Raw genomic sequence first — 20,664 nt, 5'->3', positions numbered from 1 at the left:
GTCTTGCTGAGGAATTTAGGTTCTATCTTGAGGGCAATGGGAGCCACAGAAGAGTTCAGACAGGGAGCATCACGGGCTGGCTTTCTGTCTGGGAAAGCGCTTTCTATTGGCAGCAGAGCAGAAGGATGGCAGGAGCCAAGGCAGGAAGCAGAGAGACCAGGGTGCAGGAGTGATGCCAGGCCTGGGCCTGTGGCTCACGGCCAGCTCTCCTGGGACGCAGCCGTTCAGCACGTCTTCCTTACCCAGAACTCAACACGCAAGGCCCCTGGAACACAACTTTAGAGTTTTCCTGCTAAATTATCTTGTTTAGTTTGTCTTCGTTCTAATCTGTCGAGGTGTTCCTGGCTTCTGATTCTGCCACCTAATGTATTCCTAGCATTTGGGATGCTGAGGTTTTTGTTTTCGAGCAGTGACTATAAAAAACAGTGCTGAAGAGGACGTGGCCCCACAGGAGAGGCCCCATCGCCAGGTGAAACTGACGTCTTTACGCACCGTCACAGAATGAGTCACAAATCAACCTACTACCCCACTGAGGCCACGCCACATTCCTCCCTTTCAGGTACCACTGCAGCGCTGTTACTTGTTTTGCTGACGTTAGACAGACCATCTCCGTAGCATCCACTCAGCTACCAGTCTGGTCACCTTGTCACAAAGCAAATGAGCAACGTGCCAGTATGGCAAGACCTGTTCTAGGGAACCCCTGCTGCCTTCCTGCCATGCTCGCTTAGTGGTCCAAGGGACCGTCCTGTGGTGCCTCTGAATCTCATTCAGGGGTGATGCTCCAAAGCTGGTGAGCGTGGGAAAAATGACCTCTGAAGTCCCCTGTCCCCTGTAGGAACAGGAACACGGTTCTGTGTACATAAACCTGTAAAGTACTTTTTATGCACATAAAGTTTGAGAACCAGTAAGTTAGATGGAAAAAAAAGGGGGAGAAACAGGAAGTCATCATGCAGCTGTTGCAGCATTTAAACCACTCTGTCTCAATTTGATTATCCTGGCACCAGCGGAGGACGGTGGAGAATTCCAAGTGTTCCCGTTTGCTGCAGGATTTCCCCCATTTGCTTCAGCCTTACGCTTCCCACCGTCACACACAGCAGCACACGTGTCTGTGGTCCCGCGGGCCGGACGGCATGGTGGATGTGAAACACTCAATGGACTCGGACCTTGGTCTTGCTTTATCAGCGCCACATCAGCCTCTTCCTTGCAAGAGTCGAAAGGGGAGTTTGCCACCTGCCTCTCCTGACGCACTTCCTGCCCTCTGGGAACTCGTGTGGCTGTGCGAAGATCGTGCCTCCTGGGAAGGTGGACAAGGGCCCAGCCCTCCCCTTCCCTACCACGCTTCAGTGTGCAGAGAACTTTGTCACTGACACCCAATCAACCTTGACTGAGAGCCAAACTTCTCTGGCCTTGGTTCTGCCTTCGATGGGGAAGGGGAACGGGTTGGATGAGAGTACGTTTGAGGATCCTTCCAGTTCTGAAATGCTACAGTTGCAGCCCAAATTAACTTAACTCTCTGGGAGGGAGAGACTTCCTGCAGGACTTTAGACTAACACCTGGAAGCCTGGTGCAGAAGCAAGCCTTCAGTTTGAACCATAGGAGAGGAAACAGGATAAAGCCCAGCAGTAGAGTACGCTTCTGGTATCAGCTTGTGGATGCCCCCTTGTGTCCCAGTCAAGCAAAGGCCACTGGGCTCTCATGTTCTCATAATCACCAGACCATGAGAACTACTGGGGTAACTGAATAAAGGACCTTTTCCCCCTCTCTAACAGCAAGTGAAGAGGAAAATAGACTTCCCGAAAACCTCAGATAGATATCGCTCCTTTGTAGTCCCTGAGGGATGTGTTTTAAAAAGTAGGCCCAGTGTGAGCCAGGCGCAGTGGCTTACACCTGTAATCCCTGCCACTTTTGGAGGCAGAGGCAGGAGGATCACTTGAGGCCAAGAGTTCAAGACCAGCCTGGGCATCACAGTGAGATCCTATCTCTAAAAAATTTTTAAAAATTAGTTGGGTGTGGTGGCACACGCCTGTAGTCCCAGCTACTTGGGAGGCTGAGGCAGGAGGATCACTTGAGCCTAGGAGTTCGAGGTTGCAGTGAGCTATGATCACGCCACTGCACTCCAGCCTGGACAGGGTGAGACTCTATCTCTAAAAGACAAAAAATGGATGTCAAGTGAATTTCCCATAAGCAGTGACACTTGAGGAGGGCATCAGTGGATTCTGCCACTGTCAGGAGACACCACAGTCCACACCCCCCCCAAACTCTTCCGGCGGGTGGGTGCTGGCCACATCTGAGTGGTATGATCAGCTGTGGGACCAAAGACTTTGAGGGACAGGGGAGGTGCATCCAGGTCCAGTGAGGAAAGTGATGGAGAAGGGAGTTTCTATGCACAATTGGGCTTTTTTTTCTGAGTCAAAAGCAGAAATTGCAAACTGGAGGCCCGTAGGTTGAATTCAGTGGAAAGATGGGTGTTACCTGAGCTTCTAGGTACTTTGCAAAATTTAATTAGTTCACAACATGGAAGATCTGGGGATTTCACATAAAACTCTAAATTTTGGGCTTCTCTTCAAGACTCACAGCCTTATGGAGCCCATACCTCCACGTGGCAAGCCAGGAGGAGCTGGGAGAGGGGGCCTCTTGGGGGTGCTCTTTACTCACCCACCTTCTCCACTGCTCCCCCGGGTGTCAGTTGTCATGTACCAACTCACTCATGGGGTTGTTCTTGAGTAGAGGCACACAGACTGAGAGGGCGATGTTTCAAGAAACACGGCAGAGAGCAATGGAGGTGGATTGCTGTGTTTAGTACTTGAATAGAATGTTCCTGCAACAGGATGTACTCAGCCAGCTTTACTCATTCACGTGGCCTGCAGGGCCGGCCCTGTGGGCACGTAAATTCCTTATGCCCACCTTGAAGACCGTCAAAAACATCAACTGTTCAACACGAGCAGCTCTCAGGGTCGATCACCAGCGGCCAGGGGAAACTCAAAGGAGCTCCCCGGTAAGGAGTGACACAAACTCAGGGCTAAGGCACCATAGGAGAGGATGAGGAGGAGTGGGGAGGAAGGGCTGCGGCTGGTGGGTGTGGCTATGCTGCCACATGCCGTCGTGGGATCCCACGACTGTCTGACACTGCAGAATATACCAAGGAGAAACTGTAGCTGGAATGTGATAAACGTCTAAAGAGCAAATGGGGCAAATAGTCAAGACAAGCCTCTCCTAGGACTGGGGCCTGTGGCTCAGACACCAGTTCCCCTGCTGGCAGGACCGGCATGCAGGGGCAGGCTCTGCACTGTACAACCCTGGGGGTCTGCGGTGTGGAAGGCACAGGTAGCCTAGGTAGGTACATTTATGACAACCACATTCTAGCAAGTCAGAGTTGCGTTCTAACAGAATCAATACATTGTGACAATTTTTCTGACACAGGGGGGTAGGGTACCTATCTCTAATTTACGTGACACTGTCATATAGCGGGGACCCCAGACTATGGGTTTGGCTACGGTGGGTCACTTCACTTATACCTCGTGTTTCTGTCTACAAAGAACTTCTGGCTCTACGATAAATGTATTTCTCTGTATGGTGCGGTAACCATAACATCCCAATCCACCTACACTAAATTCACAGTTGGGGCTGGGCGCGGTGGCTCACGCCTATAATCCTAGCACTCTGGGAGGCCGAGGCGGGCGGATCGTTTGAGCTCAGGAGTTTGAGACCAGCCTGAGCAAGAGGGAGACCCTGTCTCTACTAAAAATAGAAAGAAATTAATCGGACAACTAAAAATATATAGAAAAAATTAGCCGGGTATGGTGGCGCATGCCTGTAGTCCCAGCTACTCGGGAGGCTGAGGCAGGAGGATCGCTTGAACCCAGGAGTTTGAGGTTGCTGTGAGCTAGGCTGACGCCACTGCATTCTAGCCCGGGCAACACAGTGAGACTCTGTCTCAAAAAAAAAAAAAAAAAAAAAAAAATTCACAGTTGGGAGTCTGGGCAAAGTGCCCACTGGGACCAATGGAGTTTGCACAGACACGAGGATGTCACTGAGGCCACCGGGGCTGGCAGTTCCTGCCCTCGCAGGGGCCCTCCTGGGTTTGGAAGGAAGACTCCGAGGGTCTCCAGCACTCAGGACACATTTAACCAAGCAGCTATTCAGAGCAGTCAACAGGATAAAGGACCCCCTTTCCTGCTCCCAGAGCCTTGATTTCAGAGTTATTATATCACGGAGTGACAAGAACAGGTCAGAGGCAATAGATCATCCACTAAACAGCCTACATTTTACAGAGCACACTTCTCTTTGTGGAAGAATTCCGGAGGCCTCACTCACACTCACCTCCAACATCCGGGACCGGCGGATAGTGATGTGAGTGACATGAGGGGAGGCCGAGCTGGTTTCCACAAGACCCAGTTTCTCTTTCTCCTTGGTAACCATGTTTCGGAACAGGAGAACTCTCTGGAAAGAGCAAAGGTGGGACCAGAAACAGGCTCAACAACAGATGATTCCATGAAAACAGCCCACAAAGTGACTGAAATCTAAGTCACATGAGACCCAACCATGCCTTGATATGTACGGTGAGACGTGCATACGAGTGCTACTTCTGAGAACAGCGAACGTTTCCCAAACACTTTAGGGAATTACACATATAGCCGAATACATGCCAAGGAAGAAAAGTTCCAGAAAGAGTGGTCTGGCTGCAGCTATAGTCCAGCTAGAATAGTTCGGGAGAAAATCATTCTCCTGATTCTGTCAATAATGCACTGTAGAAACCTGGCGGCAGAACAAGTCACAGAGGCTCCTTTATATAGCTATGCCTGCTTTAAAGGAAATCAATATCATGAATCTAAAAAACAAAAACAGTTCAAAGATAATTTTTCCCACTGTCAGAAATTTTAAAAATGATCGTACAGTATAAAGATCTTGACCTTTTTATCTGCCTTCTCTGTGCCTTCAAGCCCACCACAGTCACACCAGAGATATTTCTCAATTATTGCTGGAAAAGAACCCTTTCTTCTTATTCTTAAGATTCTGATAAGTTCCTTCAGGACAGCAAGACCTTCTGCCCCACCCTGAGTTTGAAAACCACCCCCTAATAGCATTCAAATAAAGTCAGCCAAATGAATATATAAATCCAGCTGTTTTTTAAAAAATGGGAATCTCCCCCAAAGTCAAGAGCTTTATTAAATACAAATAAGAACAGTAATAACCGTAATAATAACAATAGTAACAGGGCTAACTATATACGGGGCGGGCCTAGTGCACTTTCATTTAATCACAACAGAGGCAGCAATTGCCAACGGCCTCCTGAGCAGGGGGATGCAGTCAGTGGAGGAAGCGTTGTTCGGTGAGCATCTCAAGGTGGCTGGTTTACAAGCCTGAAAACAAGGACTGAAACACTCTGAATGGTACAAACACTCGGGGGTTCCAGAGCCACATGCAAGGCAGAGAGCGGACTAAGGGCCCGGCAAGGGAGGCTGTGCCATGAACGCAGGGTGCCCCTGCTGCTCCCTTCTACCGCAGGACCTTGGGGAACAGGTACTTAAGTCATGCGGGGCTGTGTAGTGTGCGACGCAACTGCTTCCTGTGACCCCAAATCTTTAGCGTGATCATCTGAACAAGGGGTGCTGTTCTGCAGAACATGAGGCGGAAGAGGAGATTCACATCTGGGTCAATCCAGTGTGGGGTGGGGACAGCAGAAGTCACAGAAGCTGAACTCCAGAGACAGGGGCGACCCCTGGGAGCCTGGGTGGGGCTCTGGATTTCCACAGTGTGTGGAAGAGGGTTCGGGGCAACCTTATCCAGCTTCCAAGGGCTGGGAAACCTCAGCGACGGTAGTGGACGTCTGGATGAGGGTCACTGTCCCCATCTTGCAGCTGAGGAAACTGACTTGCCCAAGGTCACACAGCTAAGGGCCCCAGAGGGGCCAGAGTCAAATCCAGATCCCACACAGGGACCACCACACTACACAGCCCCCGCTCACCCCACAGTCAGGGGATGAGAGGCAAATCGACATGTAAAAGCAGCGTAAGAGAGCAGAGAGAATGAGCCAGGCCAGGCTGAGGCTTTTAAAGAAAGGCGTTCTAAGACCCCACTGGAGTGAGACCAAGATCAAGGGAGAGGTGCAGATGGCAGATGGCATGACATAACGATGAGAGAGAGATCGTATTACGCTCCCATGCGTGCAACAAGAACATTTCAGTGGCAGAGGGCAGCACACACGCCATTAAGAGGGACGTGAAGCCTGAGATGGGAAGAGACAACAGGAGAGCCCTGAACACTCTGGACACACCGAGCCTCGAACACTCCCCAGGACCTGCTGGTGCAATCAGGGAGCAGGACAGTGGCCAGGGCCCTGTTTTCCCAAGGGAGGGCATTTTATGAGCCCAGGACAAATAGCCTGGATGGCAATCTTAAGCAAAATTCCCCAAAGAAAAACGTGAGGATGAGCGTACAGCCTGGAAGTCATTCCGGTCCATCTCAGTGGTTCCCAAAGTTTATTATTCATGGCACCCCTAGTGTCTCAGTAACTTTGTCCACGGCACTCCTGGGCCAAAAGAAATCCCTAAGAGTTGTTTCCCAAGTAGTTAGGTCCTAAGAACTTACTAGCTGTGTTTTACCAATACATATACATTGAAATAGAAAATACTTTTATTTCATTCTTAAAACTCATTGCAAATAGAACATCACAGAAAAGAATGTAGTGCAATCAAACATTGTGACCACGAACTACCTTTAACTAGTAGTTCGCACAGTGTTTTTACCGTGTTGCTCTCAAAAATTCAGAATGTGCTGAGGCAACCTCGGGCGCCAGCACGTTGTCTGGGAAGTGCAGGTATACAGAGCGGGGGTCCCAGACTGTGTGTCATGGGGATGCTATGGTCAAAGGCTGAATTCACAGACACACAGGTCCGAAACAAGCTGCCGCGTTTTAAATCAGATGCCACCAAACTGGAGGAGGCCCAGGAGATGAAGGGCTGGACACTACTTTGAACGAGGACTCGCCGGAGGAGCTAAGAACGCTACACTTGGAAAACAGGAGACTCAGAAGGCCAACGGGCGCCGACTGCAGGTCTCAGAAGATTGATCTCACAGATTAGAGACACCACTTTCAGGGGCTGTTCAAGGACCAGAGGGTAAGAGTTACACAGAAGCAGGTCAGCTTAAGATGAGGAAGAATGTTCCATCATTTGGAAGAGTAAAGCCATAGAACGGCCTGCTCTGCCAAACCGTTTCCATATGAAGCGAGGTCGGGGTACCGTACTAGGGGCTCCCTCCAGGAAGGCACATTTGCCCAGGTAGTCTCCCCAGGGTGCCTTCGTTGCTGAGACTGTGTCAGGGGCAATAAGGGTTTAAACAGCCGCGTCACTGCTTGAGGGGAAAGAACAGCTACCTTAAGGATTAAAGTCAAGGTCAAAACAACATCAGAGAGCGGTGAGGATTAAGTAGCTCTGAAAAGTGAGATTTAATTTACAAAAATGTAATTTATGCTCTTTCCTAAAAATATGTCTATTTTGTAAAAAACAAACAAAACAAACAAACCAAAAACACCCCAAAAACAAAAACCGAGAAAGAAAAGAAAATAGAACGGGAAAAAAAGGAAAGGGCACGACCTAGACTCTCAGGAACCTCTTCTCAGAGGATCACAGTGTTGTCACGGCATCTGACGGAAATTTCTGGAGCGCCTGCCACCCACCAGGGTTGTGAGTGAAGCTTTCCCACATGTCCTCCTGCCACAGCACCTGGCCCTTCCCAAGTCCCTCACGTCCCCTGGGGATGTGACGCCATGCTCTCCTGGTCTCCCTCCTTCCTGATTCCTCCTCCTCTCCTGGTACAGGCCCTTTGAGTGATGGGTCCTGCAGGGCTGCTGGACTTCTCCCTTCGTCTGTTTCCCTGACGGCCTCACCCACACCCTCGAGATGTGGGTGCTATCCCCACGTAGAATCTATCCTCTTCTCCTCAGCTCCAGGCCTTTAGGTTCTACCTCCCTAAAAATCTCGACTGGGTCACCTTTCTACTCCCACGGCCCCACCAGTCCAGGCCGGCTTGCTTTAACGCCCTCCGCCTCCAGCCAGCCCTCCACACGACGGCCAGGGGCTCTTCCTAAAGTCCAGCTCCGACCAGCTGCCTCCGAAGCTTGAAACCCTCTGGTGGCTTTGGATAAAGTCCAGGCTCCCAGCCTTGGTTTCGAAGGCCCTTCTGGCCCCATTTCCTACAAACCTCCTCGCTTCCTTTCTCGACGGCATCCTTACTGTATGGCGTCCCTCTAGCTGTATGTCTGGCTCTGCAGTAGCACTCGTTCTGTCTCACTTGGGCCTTTCGGCACTGTCCTCTTGTGCCCGCGGAGCCCTCTCCTCACCCCTTCCCCTCACTCTAGCTGGGTCAGGGCCCCACGCCTGGGCCTCCAGAGCACCCATCCCATGCCACCAGAACCGCCAGCTCGCGTCGTTTTCCCCAGACCTGTAGCCCCAGTGCTAGCGTAACACCTGCCGCGGAGTGAGAGCAAACTCCGTGTCCGTCTGCTGAACGAATGATCTCATGTTGTCCTTTCCAGTTGCTACAGTAAAGACGGGGAGTCAGGAACCACGTGCTGGAACAGAAACACCCACCAGGAGCCCTGAGTGCAACTCACGTTTTTGTGAGGAATGACGTGCGGGATATACTGCAGGATCAACTGCGCCCGTTTTCTGTCCTTGTCGAGTTCTTGGAAGAGCACACTAGGTTTGAGATCCCTTAAGAAGAAAGACACGGGTTTGGGATAATTAAAACAAGAAAACCGTGTTCTAGTGCAGGGTTGGCAAACTATAGCATGTGGGCCAAATGCAACCTGCTGCCTGTTTTTGTGAAGTTTGACTGGAACACAACCATACTCATTCATACTCACGTGCGTATCTGTGTCTCACGACTGCGCTTGCGCTACAGAGGCAGAGCGGAGTAGTCGCCACAGACACTGTCTGCTCCGCAAAGCCTAAAACCGTCTGGCCCTTTAACAGGGAGAGTCTGCCAGTCCCTGCTCTAATGTCACAGCTTCGACAGTTGCATGAGAGTTGATATGTCATTGACAACACGCTGACGTGTTCTTCTTTTAGCTGTTGTAGGAGGATTCCCCAACCCCAGTCTCCAAAAAACCTAAAAGCAGTTTTTACCCCGGTAATTCTGCAGACAACAACTGCCATTTAACTATTATACTTTGTTGCTCAGCTCAGATGAAAGATCTACTCTTCCCGGCCTGGATAAGAAACGTCTGCTAAATATAATCTGGCTTTGTTGCCATTAATTAGCTCTAATCATATTTGGTGTAAACATCTCTTAACAGAGGCGACTGCCAGGTCGCAGCAGAAGTATCCTGACAGGTGCTTCACAGGAACAGCAGCTCTCTTCACACAGAAACAGGTAAGACGAAGGAGAGGGAGACAGTCCCCTCCGCCCTAGTACACGAGCACTGGGCATGCGGGCAACTCCCCTGTGGGTGGCGTGACGGGGCAGACTCTGGCCTTCCACGCCCCCTCCCCACCCCTGGTGCTCACTTTCGCAGCCAGTGGTCCTCGGGGGCGAAGCGTCGCCGGCAGTCCCGCTCATAGAGCACCATCAGCCACCCGTGCACAGACTGGAAGAGCTCCAACGTCTCGCCCTTGGCGGTCTCTGGGGGGCAAACAAACAGGAGAGTCACACTCAGGAAGCGGAGTTGGAAGCAGAGAGGAGTGGGAGGACAGCGCTTGTCTTCCGCCGTCGTCATCAAGTCCTTGAATCCCCTCACTCTGAATTTCCTGTGGAACCAGAGGAATTAAGAGGCACCCTGGGTATGTGCTAAGTGTCTGCGGGGCCGAGTACCTCTCAGACACCATCACTCAGGCAGCCTCCTGCTAGTATGTCACGCGAAGGACCTTTTTAATCTAAGGAGCTTTGTACTCAACAACTGGAAACACCTCAGGAGGGACTCTCATTTGAAGTGGGAACGGGCACAGGTTTTATCTTCATGGAAATCGACTTGAAGAATCAAAAGGAGACAGACAGCAAAATTAATCATCGTTAATATTCCCTGACACGTACATGCAAATTCTGAAGGACGCCTCGGAGAGTGAGGCTTTATCGCCACACTACTGTCTTAAGAGGTCAGAAGAGTGAAGAAATGAGACTTCCACTGATGTGAATAAATGTGTATCTTCTGTTAACTTGAGCAGACAATAAAGCAAAGAATCAGCTGATGCGACAGACTCCTTGGCTTCCCTGGGTGTAGTAGCATCAATCAAATGAAGGCAGACACCTTTACCTTACCTACGATTCCATCCCAGATCATCTTAAACACAAAGGAGTTCAGAAAAGAGGAGATGGTGACCAGCTCTTCCAGTTTGAATGAAATTTGTTCTTCATAAACCTCAATGTCATCAAGGATCCTAAATCAGACAGAATATTATTCAGAACATCCCACTAAGAAAAAAAATGAGAGCTGTACTGCTTAATAGACAACATAAACAAGATTAATAGGCTCTATCTTTTAGAGATACTTAATGTAAAATTTACAGATAAAATGATATGATGTCCAGGATTTGCTTCAAATATACTAAGCGAGGACAGCAGGTGGGGGTTCAGATGAAGCAAAACTGGCTGTGAGTTGGTGACTGTTAAAGCTGGTGATGGGCATGTGAGAGTTCATTATATTAATATCATTCTTTGTCCTTTGTGTGAATTTGAAATGATCCATGGTAAAAAAAGTTAAAAAATGTAATTAAGAAGAAAAGCAGCTCTACTCCGTATTTTTCTTATTCATAAGGCTCTAACTGTGACGCTTTCCCCATTCATGCCTGAATGTCAAGGAATCTTGACTGAGAGTATGTTTATTGAAAAAAACTGTGGAATCTTATTTCACATCTAGGACAGACACTAGTGACACTTGGTAGGAATGTGGTAAATATTTGTGAGTGAACAAATGAATGGGTTTGAAAGGGCATATGAATAAATGAACCATTTAAGATACAGCTCTATCTGAAAAGCTCCTAAAACCCTCCACGCAGTAGAACATGCCGTACTCTTGGCTTCCCCCACACCCAGCGGTCACCAGCAGCTCCAGACTCCTGCTCCCATCCCAGCCGCTCAGTGAGCCCCTTCCTCTGTGATTCTCACCCAAACTGCCACCCGATGTCCCTGATCCCCCCTGCTAATGTCTTCTAGCCTCAACATAATTGCCTGAGGTCCATTCTCTTGTATAATTAATTCTTCAACAACCTTTTTGGAAAAAGTGAAATTAAAAGAATACCAAATACACAAGTCGACACGTAAGCTTAAAAAACAAAGGAACCGCATGGGACTAACATTTGGTTAATTTCCCACTCTGTGCCAGGCACTGTACCAAGTACTTGGCATTCCTTTTCTCATTTACTCTCCCTCAGATTGGTAATATTATCTCCATTCTAACGGGGAAACTGAGACCCAGAGAGGTTAAGCACCGTGCTCAGGGTCATCTTGATAATAACAACAGCCAGCAAGTACTGAGCTCTTCCTATGTTCCAGGGACTGTGCTAGCACTTTGCATTATCTCTTTTAATCCCCGAAAGGGAGGTGCTGTTGTTACTCCCAGTTATAGAAGAGGAAACTGAGTCTCGGAGGGGCTGAATCCCTTGATCCCTTGCCCACGTGCCCAGGAAGTGGCTCAGCAAGGGTTTGCACCCTGGCTCTCTGACTCTGGAAGTTCCCAGGAATTGACCTAGCACAGCAAGGAAAAGGCTGAGCTGTGATTTCAACCCATCTCCAGGAGACCCCAAAGCCCACACTCGGCGGTGCTGACCCAGCTCCCCTGAAAAGACAGGAACTAACAATTGCTGAATACCTGCGGTGTGCCACCCACCTTGTGAATGTTTCCTTGTCTAATTCTTACAACGTCCCTCCACACAGGTCCAAATGATGCAGTGACCACATCAGCAATTACTTCCTTACTGACACTGTAATTTGGTCTCTCTGAGTTCTAGGAAAGGGATTCAGCCCCACAGCAGCCAACCTACGTGATGAGGTGCCGGGAACAGTCGCAGAACAGCATCAGCATGGCCAAGAGCTGCTTGGACTCCTCGGTGTCGTTGTTCAGGCATTCCAGGAAGAGCCTCAACCCTCCGTGGGGCCCCAGCTCGCAGATAAACGCCCACAGTTTGGGCAGCAGGTCATCAAGGTAAGTGAGACCTGGGAAAGGATAGAAAAACCCAAGTTTCAGGTGGGGGCTCCGTCTGGCCGCTTATTTCTCCTATCCAGTGGGAAAACAAAACACTTACACCTATGAGTGAACATTTAATGTGCTTGAGAAGAAGGTGGGATTAGCAAGAAAAGCATGATCACCATGAGAACAACAAAGACAATAACAGCTACCATTTAACGGTGCTTCCTCTGTGCCCAAGACCCTTCTGAGTACCATGCACGTGTTGTCTCCGTTCCACCTTGTGAAGCCCAATGTCGTCTCCATTTTATAAGGGAGGAAACTAAAGCACAGAAGTTAAATAAATGGCCCCAAATCACACAGCCTGTAAGTGTCAGAGTCAGGAAAAGAACTCAGGACTGTCTGACTTAACATTTATGTTTCCAATCAGGGAAAGGGCTAAAGAGTAAATATTTTTATGCATTGTGGGCCAGGTCTCTGCCATTAAAATAAATTAAATTTAGCAGAGTTTAACTGAGCGGAAAACAATTCGCCAATCCAGCAGCCCTCAGAGTCAGAGGAGGTCCAGAGAGCTCCAGTTAGCATCCTGGCCAGGAAGCGCTCGCGGACAAGACGCAAGTGAGGTGCAGAGACAGCTGGATTGGCTACAGCTTAGCATTTGCCTCGTTTGAAAGTGGTGGGATCAGAAAGCAGCCTGTGCTGCTGTGACTGGCGGAGACTCCGCTATTTGTTACAAAAATACGGAACACTCCTAAGTCAGGCTTTCAGTTAGTTTATGTACTAAGTTAGGTTGCAGTTCCTTACATAAGGACTCAAAGTACAGAGGCATTCGCACGAGGCCAAATTTAATTGAATACTGTCACAACTACTCGATGCTACCACTGGGACACAAAAGCAGCCACAGAAAGTACACAAAAGAACACGTTTGGCTGTGTGGCGATAGAGGTTTATTTACAAAAACAAGGAGTGGGCTGGATCTGGCCCACAGGCAGTAGTTTGCCGACCCCGATTTAAACCATCTTGCAGGCTTGCCACATTTAGCCAAGCTCCCTCTCATCTACTATTATTCGACCTATTTTAAACACGGGAATGCAGTGAATGACCATAGCAGAGATGCTCTGAAATATCACACAAAAATTGAACCTTGGGAAGCAAAGGTGACACACAGGACATGCTAAGCCTGCTTCCTGACAGCCATAAGGACTCAAGACACACAGGCTACATCCCTCGGCTGATGCTCCCAGAGTGTCCTCAGAGGCCTGCTGGACACCTCCCCCTGTGTGGCCCACAGGCACCTTACACTGTCACAGCCATGACACGACAGATTCCCCACAGGCCCCGCCCCCAGCTGGTGTTCCCCAACTAAGAACACAGTGCCAGCATCCACAGAGGTGCTTGGGCCAAAAACCTGGTATCATCTTTGAAACCTTTGGTCCTCACACCCCCAAATCCAATCTGCCAGTGAGACCCTTCCTCTAAAGCACACCCAAAGTCCTCCCACTTCCACCTCCATTGCTACTACACCAGGCCAGTGACTCTCAACTGGGAGGGATTTTGCCGCCCAGGGGGGACATCTGGCCACGCCTGGCTGTTGCAACTGGGTGAGAAGATGCATCTATGAGAGGGGCCAGGGGCTGGTAAACATCCTGCAATGCACGAGACAGCCCCCCAGCAACAAAGACTTATCTGAGAAACCCTGCCCTAGCCCAAGCCAACATCGTGTCTCATCATGCTCACGTTCAGAGCCCATCATTATACTGAATCTCCTTTTTACCTGCTTATTGCTGGTCTCCCTAACCTAGAATTAATCACCTTTAGAACAGAGACCTTGGCTGTCTTGTTCACCTTTGTATCCTCAGTGCCTGGCACATACAGGTACTCTATAAATATTTGAAGAATGGATATGTAAGTGTGAAAGCGAGAAGCAGTGTGATTTATGTTTTTTTTAAGACAGTCTTGCTCTGTCACAGTGGTTAGAGTGCTGTGGCATCATCATAGCTCACAGCAACCTCAAACCTCTGAGCTCAAGTGATCCTCCTGCCTCAGCCTCCTGAGTAGCTGGGTCTACAGGCATGCACCAACCACACGCAGCTAATTTTTTCTATTTTTAGTAGAGATGGGGTCTCGCTTTTGCTCACCCTGGTCTCGAACTCTTGACCTCAAGTGATCCTTCTGCCTCGGCCTCCCAGAGTGCTAAGATTACAGGTGTGAGCCACCACGCCCAGCCTTTTCTAGTTTTCTATTCAGAAAAAGTAACTTTTTAAAAGTACATTGTATTTCATAATTGGGTAAGAGCAACAAAATGGAAGTGCTACGACTGAGGTTAACTTGAACTACTTAACCGAGGTGTACCAATCTCTAAGAAGAACAGCTCAAAAACATCCTTCCTCAAAATCTATCTTCTGAGTCAAGGAAGCCAGAAAAAACAAGTATCAACTTTTGTTTTTTTTTTTCTTTTTTTGAGACAGAGTCTCACTCTGTTGCCTGGGCTAGAGTGCTGTGGCGTCAGCCTAGCTCACAGCAACCTCAAACTCCTGGGCTCAAGCGATCCTCCTGCCTGAGCCTCCCGAGTAGCTGGGACTACAGGCATGCACCACCATGCCCGGCTAATTTTTTTTATATATATTTTTAGTTGTCCAGCTAAATTCTTTCTATTTTTAGTAGAGACAGGGTCTCGCTCTTGCTCAGGCTGGTCTCGAACTCCTGAGCTCAAACGATCCACCCGCTTCGGCCTCCAGGAGCGCTAGGATTACAGGCGTGAGCCAAAGTATCAACTTTTTTAAAGACAATGGTCTGCCCAATTTGAGAGACAGAAGACAATGCCCCAGGACTGCGAACCTGTGAGGATCTGGAGCCGGATCTGGGTCAGTGTGGTCAGCGAGGTCTGGTAGAGGACACAGATGTTGCAGACCTTCTGGACTTCTGCAGAGTCAACGCGTTTGCCCCCAACAGGCCTGAGAATATTCCGGACTGATGTAGACTTTTGAAACGCACGTTTTAGGAGATCTGGCATCGAGAAAAGCAGAAATGTGAGCAGAAGTTCAGCCATATGCCAAATGCCATCCTGGAAGGGGAAAAGCGTTTCCATACAGTTCCAGATTTACAGCCAGGGCCAAACAGTGGGGCAGCTGCTCTGACTCAAGAATTTCTTTTGGATAAATCAGAAAAACACTAACAATAGGTTTTTAGGTATAATTCAAAGACCTCTTCATAACATTCCAAAATTTCTCAGAACAAGCTGGGCACAGTCAAATCTTACATAGGATTCCGGTACTCTATCACCTGATTTCAGATCCCACAAAGGTAAAAGTTCAGAGGACTACATTAGGAGGGGGCACAAAGGTAGGGGCGCTGGTTGAGTCTCCATTTTCTGTGCTTTTAGAGGGAAGTAAGTAAGGCATGACAACCTCAAATACCGATATTTGGTTTTGAAGGGTATTCTATGTTTGTTTTAAACTTTCCCATTTATATCCTGCTGAATTTACATTTGCTGAGCCTTTCCTCACTGCTAGCCATGAGACAGAGTTTTGCAATTCACTGAGTAATAGAAGAAAAGCCACCCCAAATCTGAAAATCTGCTATAGGCAGGTAACTCTACTGAATTATGTTAGTGGCATTTCCTTAACTTTTATCCGAGTGGGCAAGAACCTTTCCATGGAACCCATCACTGCTCCTGCAACAGGGATGCTGCTGACGGGGTAGCCCTTTGCTAATGAGCCCCCCATGGGAGATTTATTTTAAGATTGAGAACTCAGAAAAGCTCTACTTCCCCTAAGGACTGAGAAGAAAAAAAGGGTCCAAAAATCCCTTTTCGTTTTGGCTCCTAGAAAGTTCACAGCCAAACTGAACTTCAGAGATAGCCACAGTGGCACTCGTGGAACCTCTGCCTATGGACATTCTTCTGTACCCATGATCTCGATTTTGTTCACCTATTTATATCTCCCTGGTCCCTGTGTGCTATTCCTGTGGGTTTTCTGTCACTGTTTTGCCGAATGTGAACTTTTCTAAGCAGGCTCAGAATTTTTGTGGAAGAAGTTAGAGCATCCCACAGCGAGGAACATCCGCACAGGGAGAACCGGGAGCTGTACTTCAGCCAAGCAGACTCCCGGGGCCAGGCCTGCTCCGGCCACTCACTCTTCACTGGAAGCACGTTCTGCGGGGATGGTGGGGGCACGGGGGCTGGCTCCTGGTTCTCCAGGAGCTTCTTGCTCAGGATGTCGCTGAAGAAGATCCGGATGAGAGGCACCCCCCACAGAAACTGCAGCTGTCTGGTGATCAAGGGCATCGACTCGTTAAGGCTAGGAGAGAGCAGAGGAGACCAGGCTGTCAGTTCCCACCTGAAGCAGGGCCAGGGACAGCCCATCCAGCTCCTAACGGACCCTTTCCTTGGAGGTGCAGCTAGGACCTGCCTCTCAACATGGCAAAGATGATTAAAAAAAAAAAAAAAAGGTGGAACCAACAAACTGTCGCTGAGGGTCTGGTATATTGAAGGCACAGACTCTTTTTCTTGTCTGCCAACAGTGTTCCTGCTCTCCCAGGTCCCCAGGCCTAGCGCCCCCTCCCATAACAGTCTTCTCAGAGACACCAGGTGTCACCTAGTCGACAAAAGCCACCTCATGCCTGCTGAGATGCCTTCTTCCTCACAGCTGGCCTGCAGGTGTGGCCCCCACATCTAGACGGCTCGACAGCTCCCTCAGTGTTTCCTTGCCTCCGGGGGGTCCTCTCTCCACTCCACACTGTGCCCCAGCACCACTCACGCTCTTGAAATCTGCCGTCGTGCCCTTCCCGCTCAAGACCCTACACTGGAACCCACGGCAATCTTCACAGCGCTAACGGCCACCACCACCACTGAGCATGGCCAGGCCTCCTCCTAGGCCCTCCGCGTGCATCGTCTCGTTCCGTCCTTCAAGGCAACCCCGCCAGAGGACGACGAAAACTATCCCCACACTTCAGACAAGGAAAGCGAGGTGAGGCAAGTTGTCCAAAGTCCCTCGAAGAAGAGGGAGTGGGGCTGAGCCTGGGCTGTCCGCTAACGTGCTTTTTGCTCCCCCCGCCTCCCAGAGCACCCCATCCTCTTCAGGCTGGGGCGTCACGCTGGGCGGCTCTCCTCTAGCAATGCGTCTTTTAATTGGCGAGGACCCAAAGACGTCACTCAGATACAAAGGAAAAGGGAAGGAGTTCAGGGATTTCCTTCCCTGGCTTTCAGATTTCTGCCTCGAGGGCACCAGCCAGGCAGATGTCTGAGCGAGAGAGCAGCTGGGCATCGCAGCTGCCTTGAGTCCAGAGGCCACGTCATCTCAGCCTCGGGTGCGCATTTCGAATCCATGTCGCTGCCTTGCTTGAATTCTTCTTCCAGTCTAGTGTTTCTCATGGTTTTGATTCTTCATCTAAATTTTCTTAATCTGTACTCCACCTCTTGAAAAGGAGCTGGGGTGACTTCTATTCCCTTTGACTCATTTGTCTTGTTTTGGCATCTCTGAACAAGGCAGTCTAGTCCATCGATAAAAGTGATAGCAACGAAGAAAAAATACCGATAGACAAGGCTCACAATTTAATGGAAAGAAAATACAAAATAATATGATTTCAATTCTGTAAAAAATAATTGATATCTTATATAGAAAAAGACTAAAAGGATGTCTACTCAGCTTATCTTTAGGTAGGAGGATTATGGGCTGGTTTATATTCTCTTCTGGCCTATAGTTTACGCAATGAACACCTTATTTTTGCGATAAGAAACAAAACGACAGAAGCAGGAAGAAAGAAAGAAGGAAGAAGGGGGAGACAGTGAGGAGAGAGGCAGGAGGAGGCAGGAAAGACAATGACTTGCCCCTAGGACTCACCCATAGTCCACAGATTGGGAGAACCAGCCGAGGACAGGGTGCCAGTGGGTCAGGTTGGACTTCTTCTGGGACACATACTTTTGACAGTAGCACAGCATCTGGGTGAGCAAACTCACAAACCCATCCATCTCCTCCTCTAACACTCTGGGGCTGAGGGAGCCCAAGTGCAGGAGGTTGCCTACAAGGAGAGAAGGCCGAGTGTGATGGGCCCAGACGGACATGCTTCGGCCCCTCCCAGCCCTGCTCTCTGCCTGGAGCTCAGGCGGCCACATTGTACGGGCAGGAAGAAATTCCACATGCACCTTTGGGGCCGGAAGCTGCCATGTGTTGCAGGGTGAGAAATAGGCTGACCTGACTTCAAATCCTGGTTCTGCCACAGACAAGCCGTACCATGGCCCTCAACCCACCTCTCGAATTTGTTTCCTCACCTATAAGATTAGAATACTGGTCCCCACTCTCATGTGAGGATTATACGAATTAACATGTCAAATGTCAGGCACACAGAGGTATGTGACATTTAGTTAGTATTACAGCTCAATATTATGTTGATATTTAAAAATCAAAGGTCGGCCAGGTGTGGTGGCTCCTGCCTGTAATCAATCCTAGCACTCTGGGAAGCCAAGGTGGGAGGATCGCTTGAGGTCAGGAGTTCAAGACCAGCCTCAGCAAGAGTGAGACCCCATCTGTATTAAAAATAGAAAGAAATTAGCTGGGCAACTAAAAATAGAAAAAAATTAGCCAGATGTGGTGGCGCATGCCTGTAGTCCCAGCTACTCGGGAGGCTGAGGCAGGAGGATCGCTTGAGGCCAGGGGTTTGAGGTTGCTGTGAGCTAGGCTGATGTCATAGCACTCTAGCCCTGGCAACAGAGCAAAAATCCGTCTCAAAAAAAAAAAAAAATATCAAGGGTCAACATAAGAAATGACCTTTTGAAGAATATCTGGATGTCCTGGGAAATCACTGTTATTCAGTGTTCACCAATGTTATTTAATATCCTCTGTGTGAAGACTCTTACCATAAACTCCTCTTAAAACGTAGCCCCAAGAAGCTTTTTCTAAAATAAATTTCTTCCCATTAGGCAATGAGAATTATGTGCCTCCACTGTTTCCAAACGCAGTATCCGCAAACCCTCTCTTCACCTACAATAAAAACACTATACAACGGGCGAGGCGGGCGCTGCTCGGCTCTAAGCCCCACCCAACTACTCCCTCCCTTCTCTCTTGAGAGGAGAATTATCCGGGCAACTCACTATACTTTCATTTTTTTCCTAGGCTGCCAGGAAGCCAAGGGCTGACATCCAACATCATTTATAGTCACTTAACTAGCTCGCCAGCCTGGTATATTTTCAATGTGGTTTTTAATTTACATGTCTATTTTAACTCCTTGGATACTTTTTTTTTTTTAATGTAAGCACTTCCAGTTGTAACTCAAAACGATTCACGATCTCTAGCAGAGTGAAAAGCAAAACACTCGGGCTTTCCCTGATGGCCGCGATGCAGTCACAGTCCAGCCAGGGATACTCACCCATGAGACAAAGCGTGTGGCATCCTTCTAAGCTTTCGCAGATGTCACGGCATCGGTCTTCGTCTCTTAAAAACATGATGAATTTACGAAGTATATCGTGAGATTCTAAAATAGCGAGGCGCTGCAAACAATTGCACACTGTTAAAGCAGAAACGGACGGGAAGAGTTTCCCGCCACAGTGTGAACTTGGTCACTTGCAGATGACCCCCCGCTGATGCAGAACACGCTGCCAATTCCCAAGAAGAAAACAGACAAAGATGAGAACCTGCTACTTTGGGCTACTAACTTGTTCAGAAGAAAAATCAGGAGAAGGGGTGGGAATTAGCAGAGAAAACATTTTACTTTCTAATTTCTATAAAAGAAAAGCAAAAACAGAATTGGTGGTTTTGGGGGGAACTCACGGAGCCCTACTTACCTCGGGGGTCATTGTGCTGAGATGAGTCACAAGAGCAGGAACAGACACGACGTGGAGGAGGAACGGCCGGATCAGATTGTCTGAAAATTGTGCAGCAATCACAGGGCTAGACACAGACAGAGGAGCTTATTCAGACAGGGCTTCGTGTGCACCCGGAACAAAAGAACGACCCTACCAATACTCTCAAATCCCGAGAAATTATGCTTCACAAGACTTCTAGGAAAACTAAAGGCTGAAAATGGGGACACACCATAGGGAAACAGTTAAGTCAATGACAGTATAGTCATATGATGCAAGGCTGTGCCTCTATGAAAAATCAGTTTTGAAGTTTTACTGACATGAGAAAATGCTCATGCTGTAATCCACTTAAAAAAAAAGCAGAATAAAAAATTATATGCCTCGGAGAGGAGGAAGGGACTTGTGATGGGGACAGAGGAAAAAAGGGGCTTCTGGAATACTGGTATGATCGATTTCTCGATTAGGTGGTGCTTACCCAGGTATGTTCACTCCGTGGTAACTTGCCAATAACTCATACTTTAACTAAGCAGTCTATCTAAAGATGTATATAGTATGATATTAACATTTAAAAATATATACAATGAGCATAAATATGTATAATTTTTTTTTTTTTTTCGGACAGGGTCACCCAGGCTAGGGTACCGTGGCACAATCATAGCTCACTGCAGCCTCAAACTCCTGGGCTCAAGTAATACTCCTGTCATAGGCTCCTGAGCAGCTAGGACTATAGGCACATGCCACCATGACT

The 20,664-nt window shown here is 48.7% G+C and overlaps 1 protein-coding gene across 5 annotated transcripts in view; it reads right to left on the bottom strand.

Annotated features, from left to right (window-relative positions):
• The window catches only part of UBE3B (ubiquitin protein ligase E3B), a 49,525-nt gene that overhangs the window by 13,062 nt on the left and 15,799 nt on the right, over positions 1 to 20,664 (bottom strand). For 4 of the 5 annotated variants that reach the window (XM_012650199.1, XM_012650200.1, XM_012650201.1 and 1 more), the window contains 10 exons: positions 19,899 to 20,004; positions 19,484 to 19,604; positions 17,962 to 18,139; positions 16,256 to 16,419; positions 14,960 to 15,127; positions 11,979 to 12,150; positions 10,258 to 10,376; positions 9,510 to 9,624; positions 8,615 to 8,714; positions 4,321 to 4,440 (listed from right to left, as the gene is read on the bottom strand). In XM_012650199.1, the coding sequence (XP_012505653.1) occupies positions 4,321 to 4,440; positions 8,615 to 8,714; positions 9,510 to 9,624; positions 10,258 to 10,376; positions 11,979 to 12,150; positions 14,960 to 15,127; positions 16,256 to 16,419; positions 17,962 to 18,139; positions 19,484 to 19,604; positions 19,899 to 20,004 (1,363 nt within the window). Of the gene's footprint in view, positions 1 to 4,320; positions 4,441 to 8,614; positions 8,715 to 9,509; positions 9,625 to 10,252; positions 10,377 to 11,978; positions 12,151 to 14,959; positions 15,128 to 16,255; positions 16,420 to 17,961; positions 18,140 to 19,483; positions 19,605 to 19,898; positions 20,005 to 20,664 lie in introns of all 5 variants that reach the window. The other variant, XR_001137720.1, reaches the window with a different exon arrangement.

The sequence above is a fragment of the Propithecus coquereli genome, unplaced genomic scaffold (genome assembly GCF_000956105.1).
Source record: "Propithecus coquereli isolate 6110/MARCELLA unplaced genomic scaffold, Pcoq_1.0 Scaffold314, whole genome shotgun sequence".
Classification (NCBI taxonomy): Eukaryota; Metazoa; Chordata; class Mammalia; order Primates; family Indriidae; genus Propithecus; species Propithecus coquereli.
Note: the sequence above shows the minus strand (reverse complement) of the source record. Positions and strands in the feature narration are given on the sequence as shown.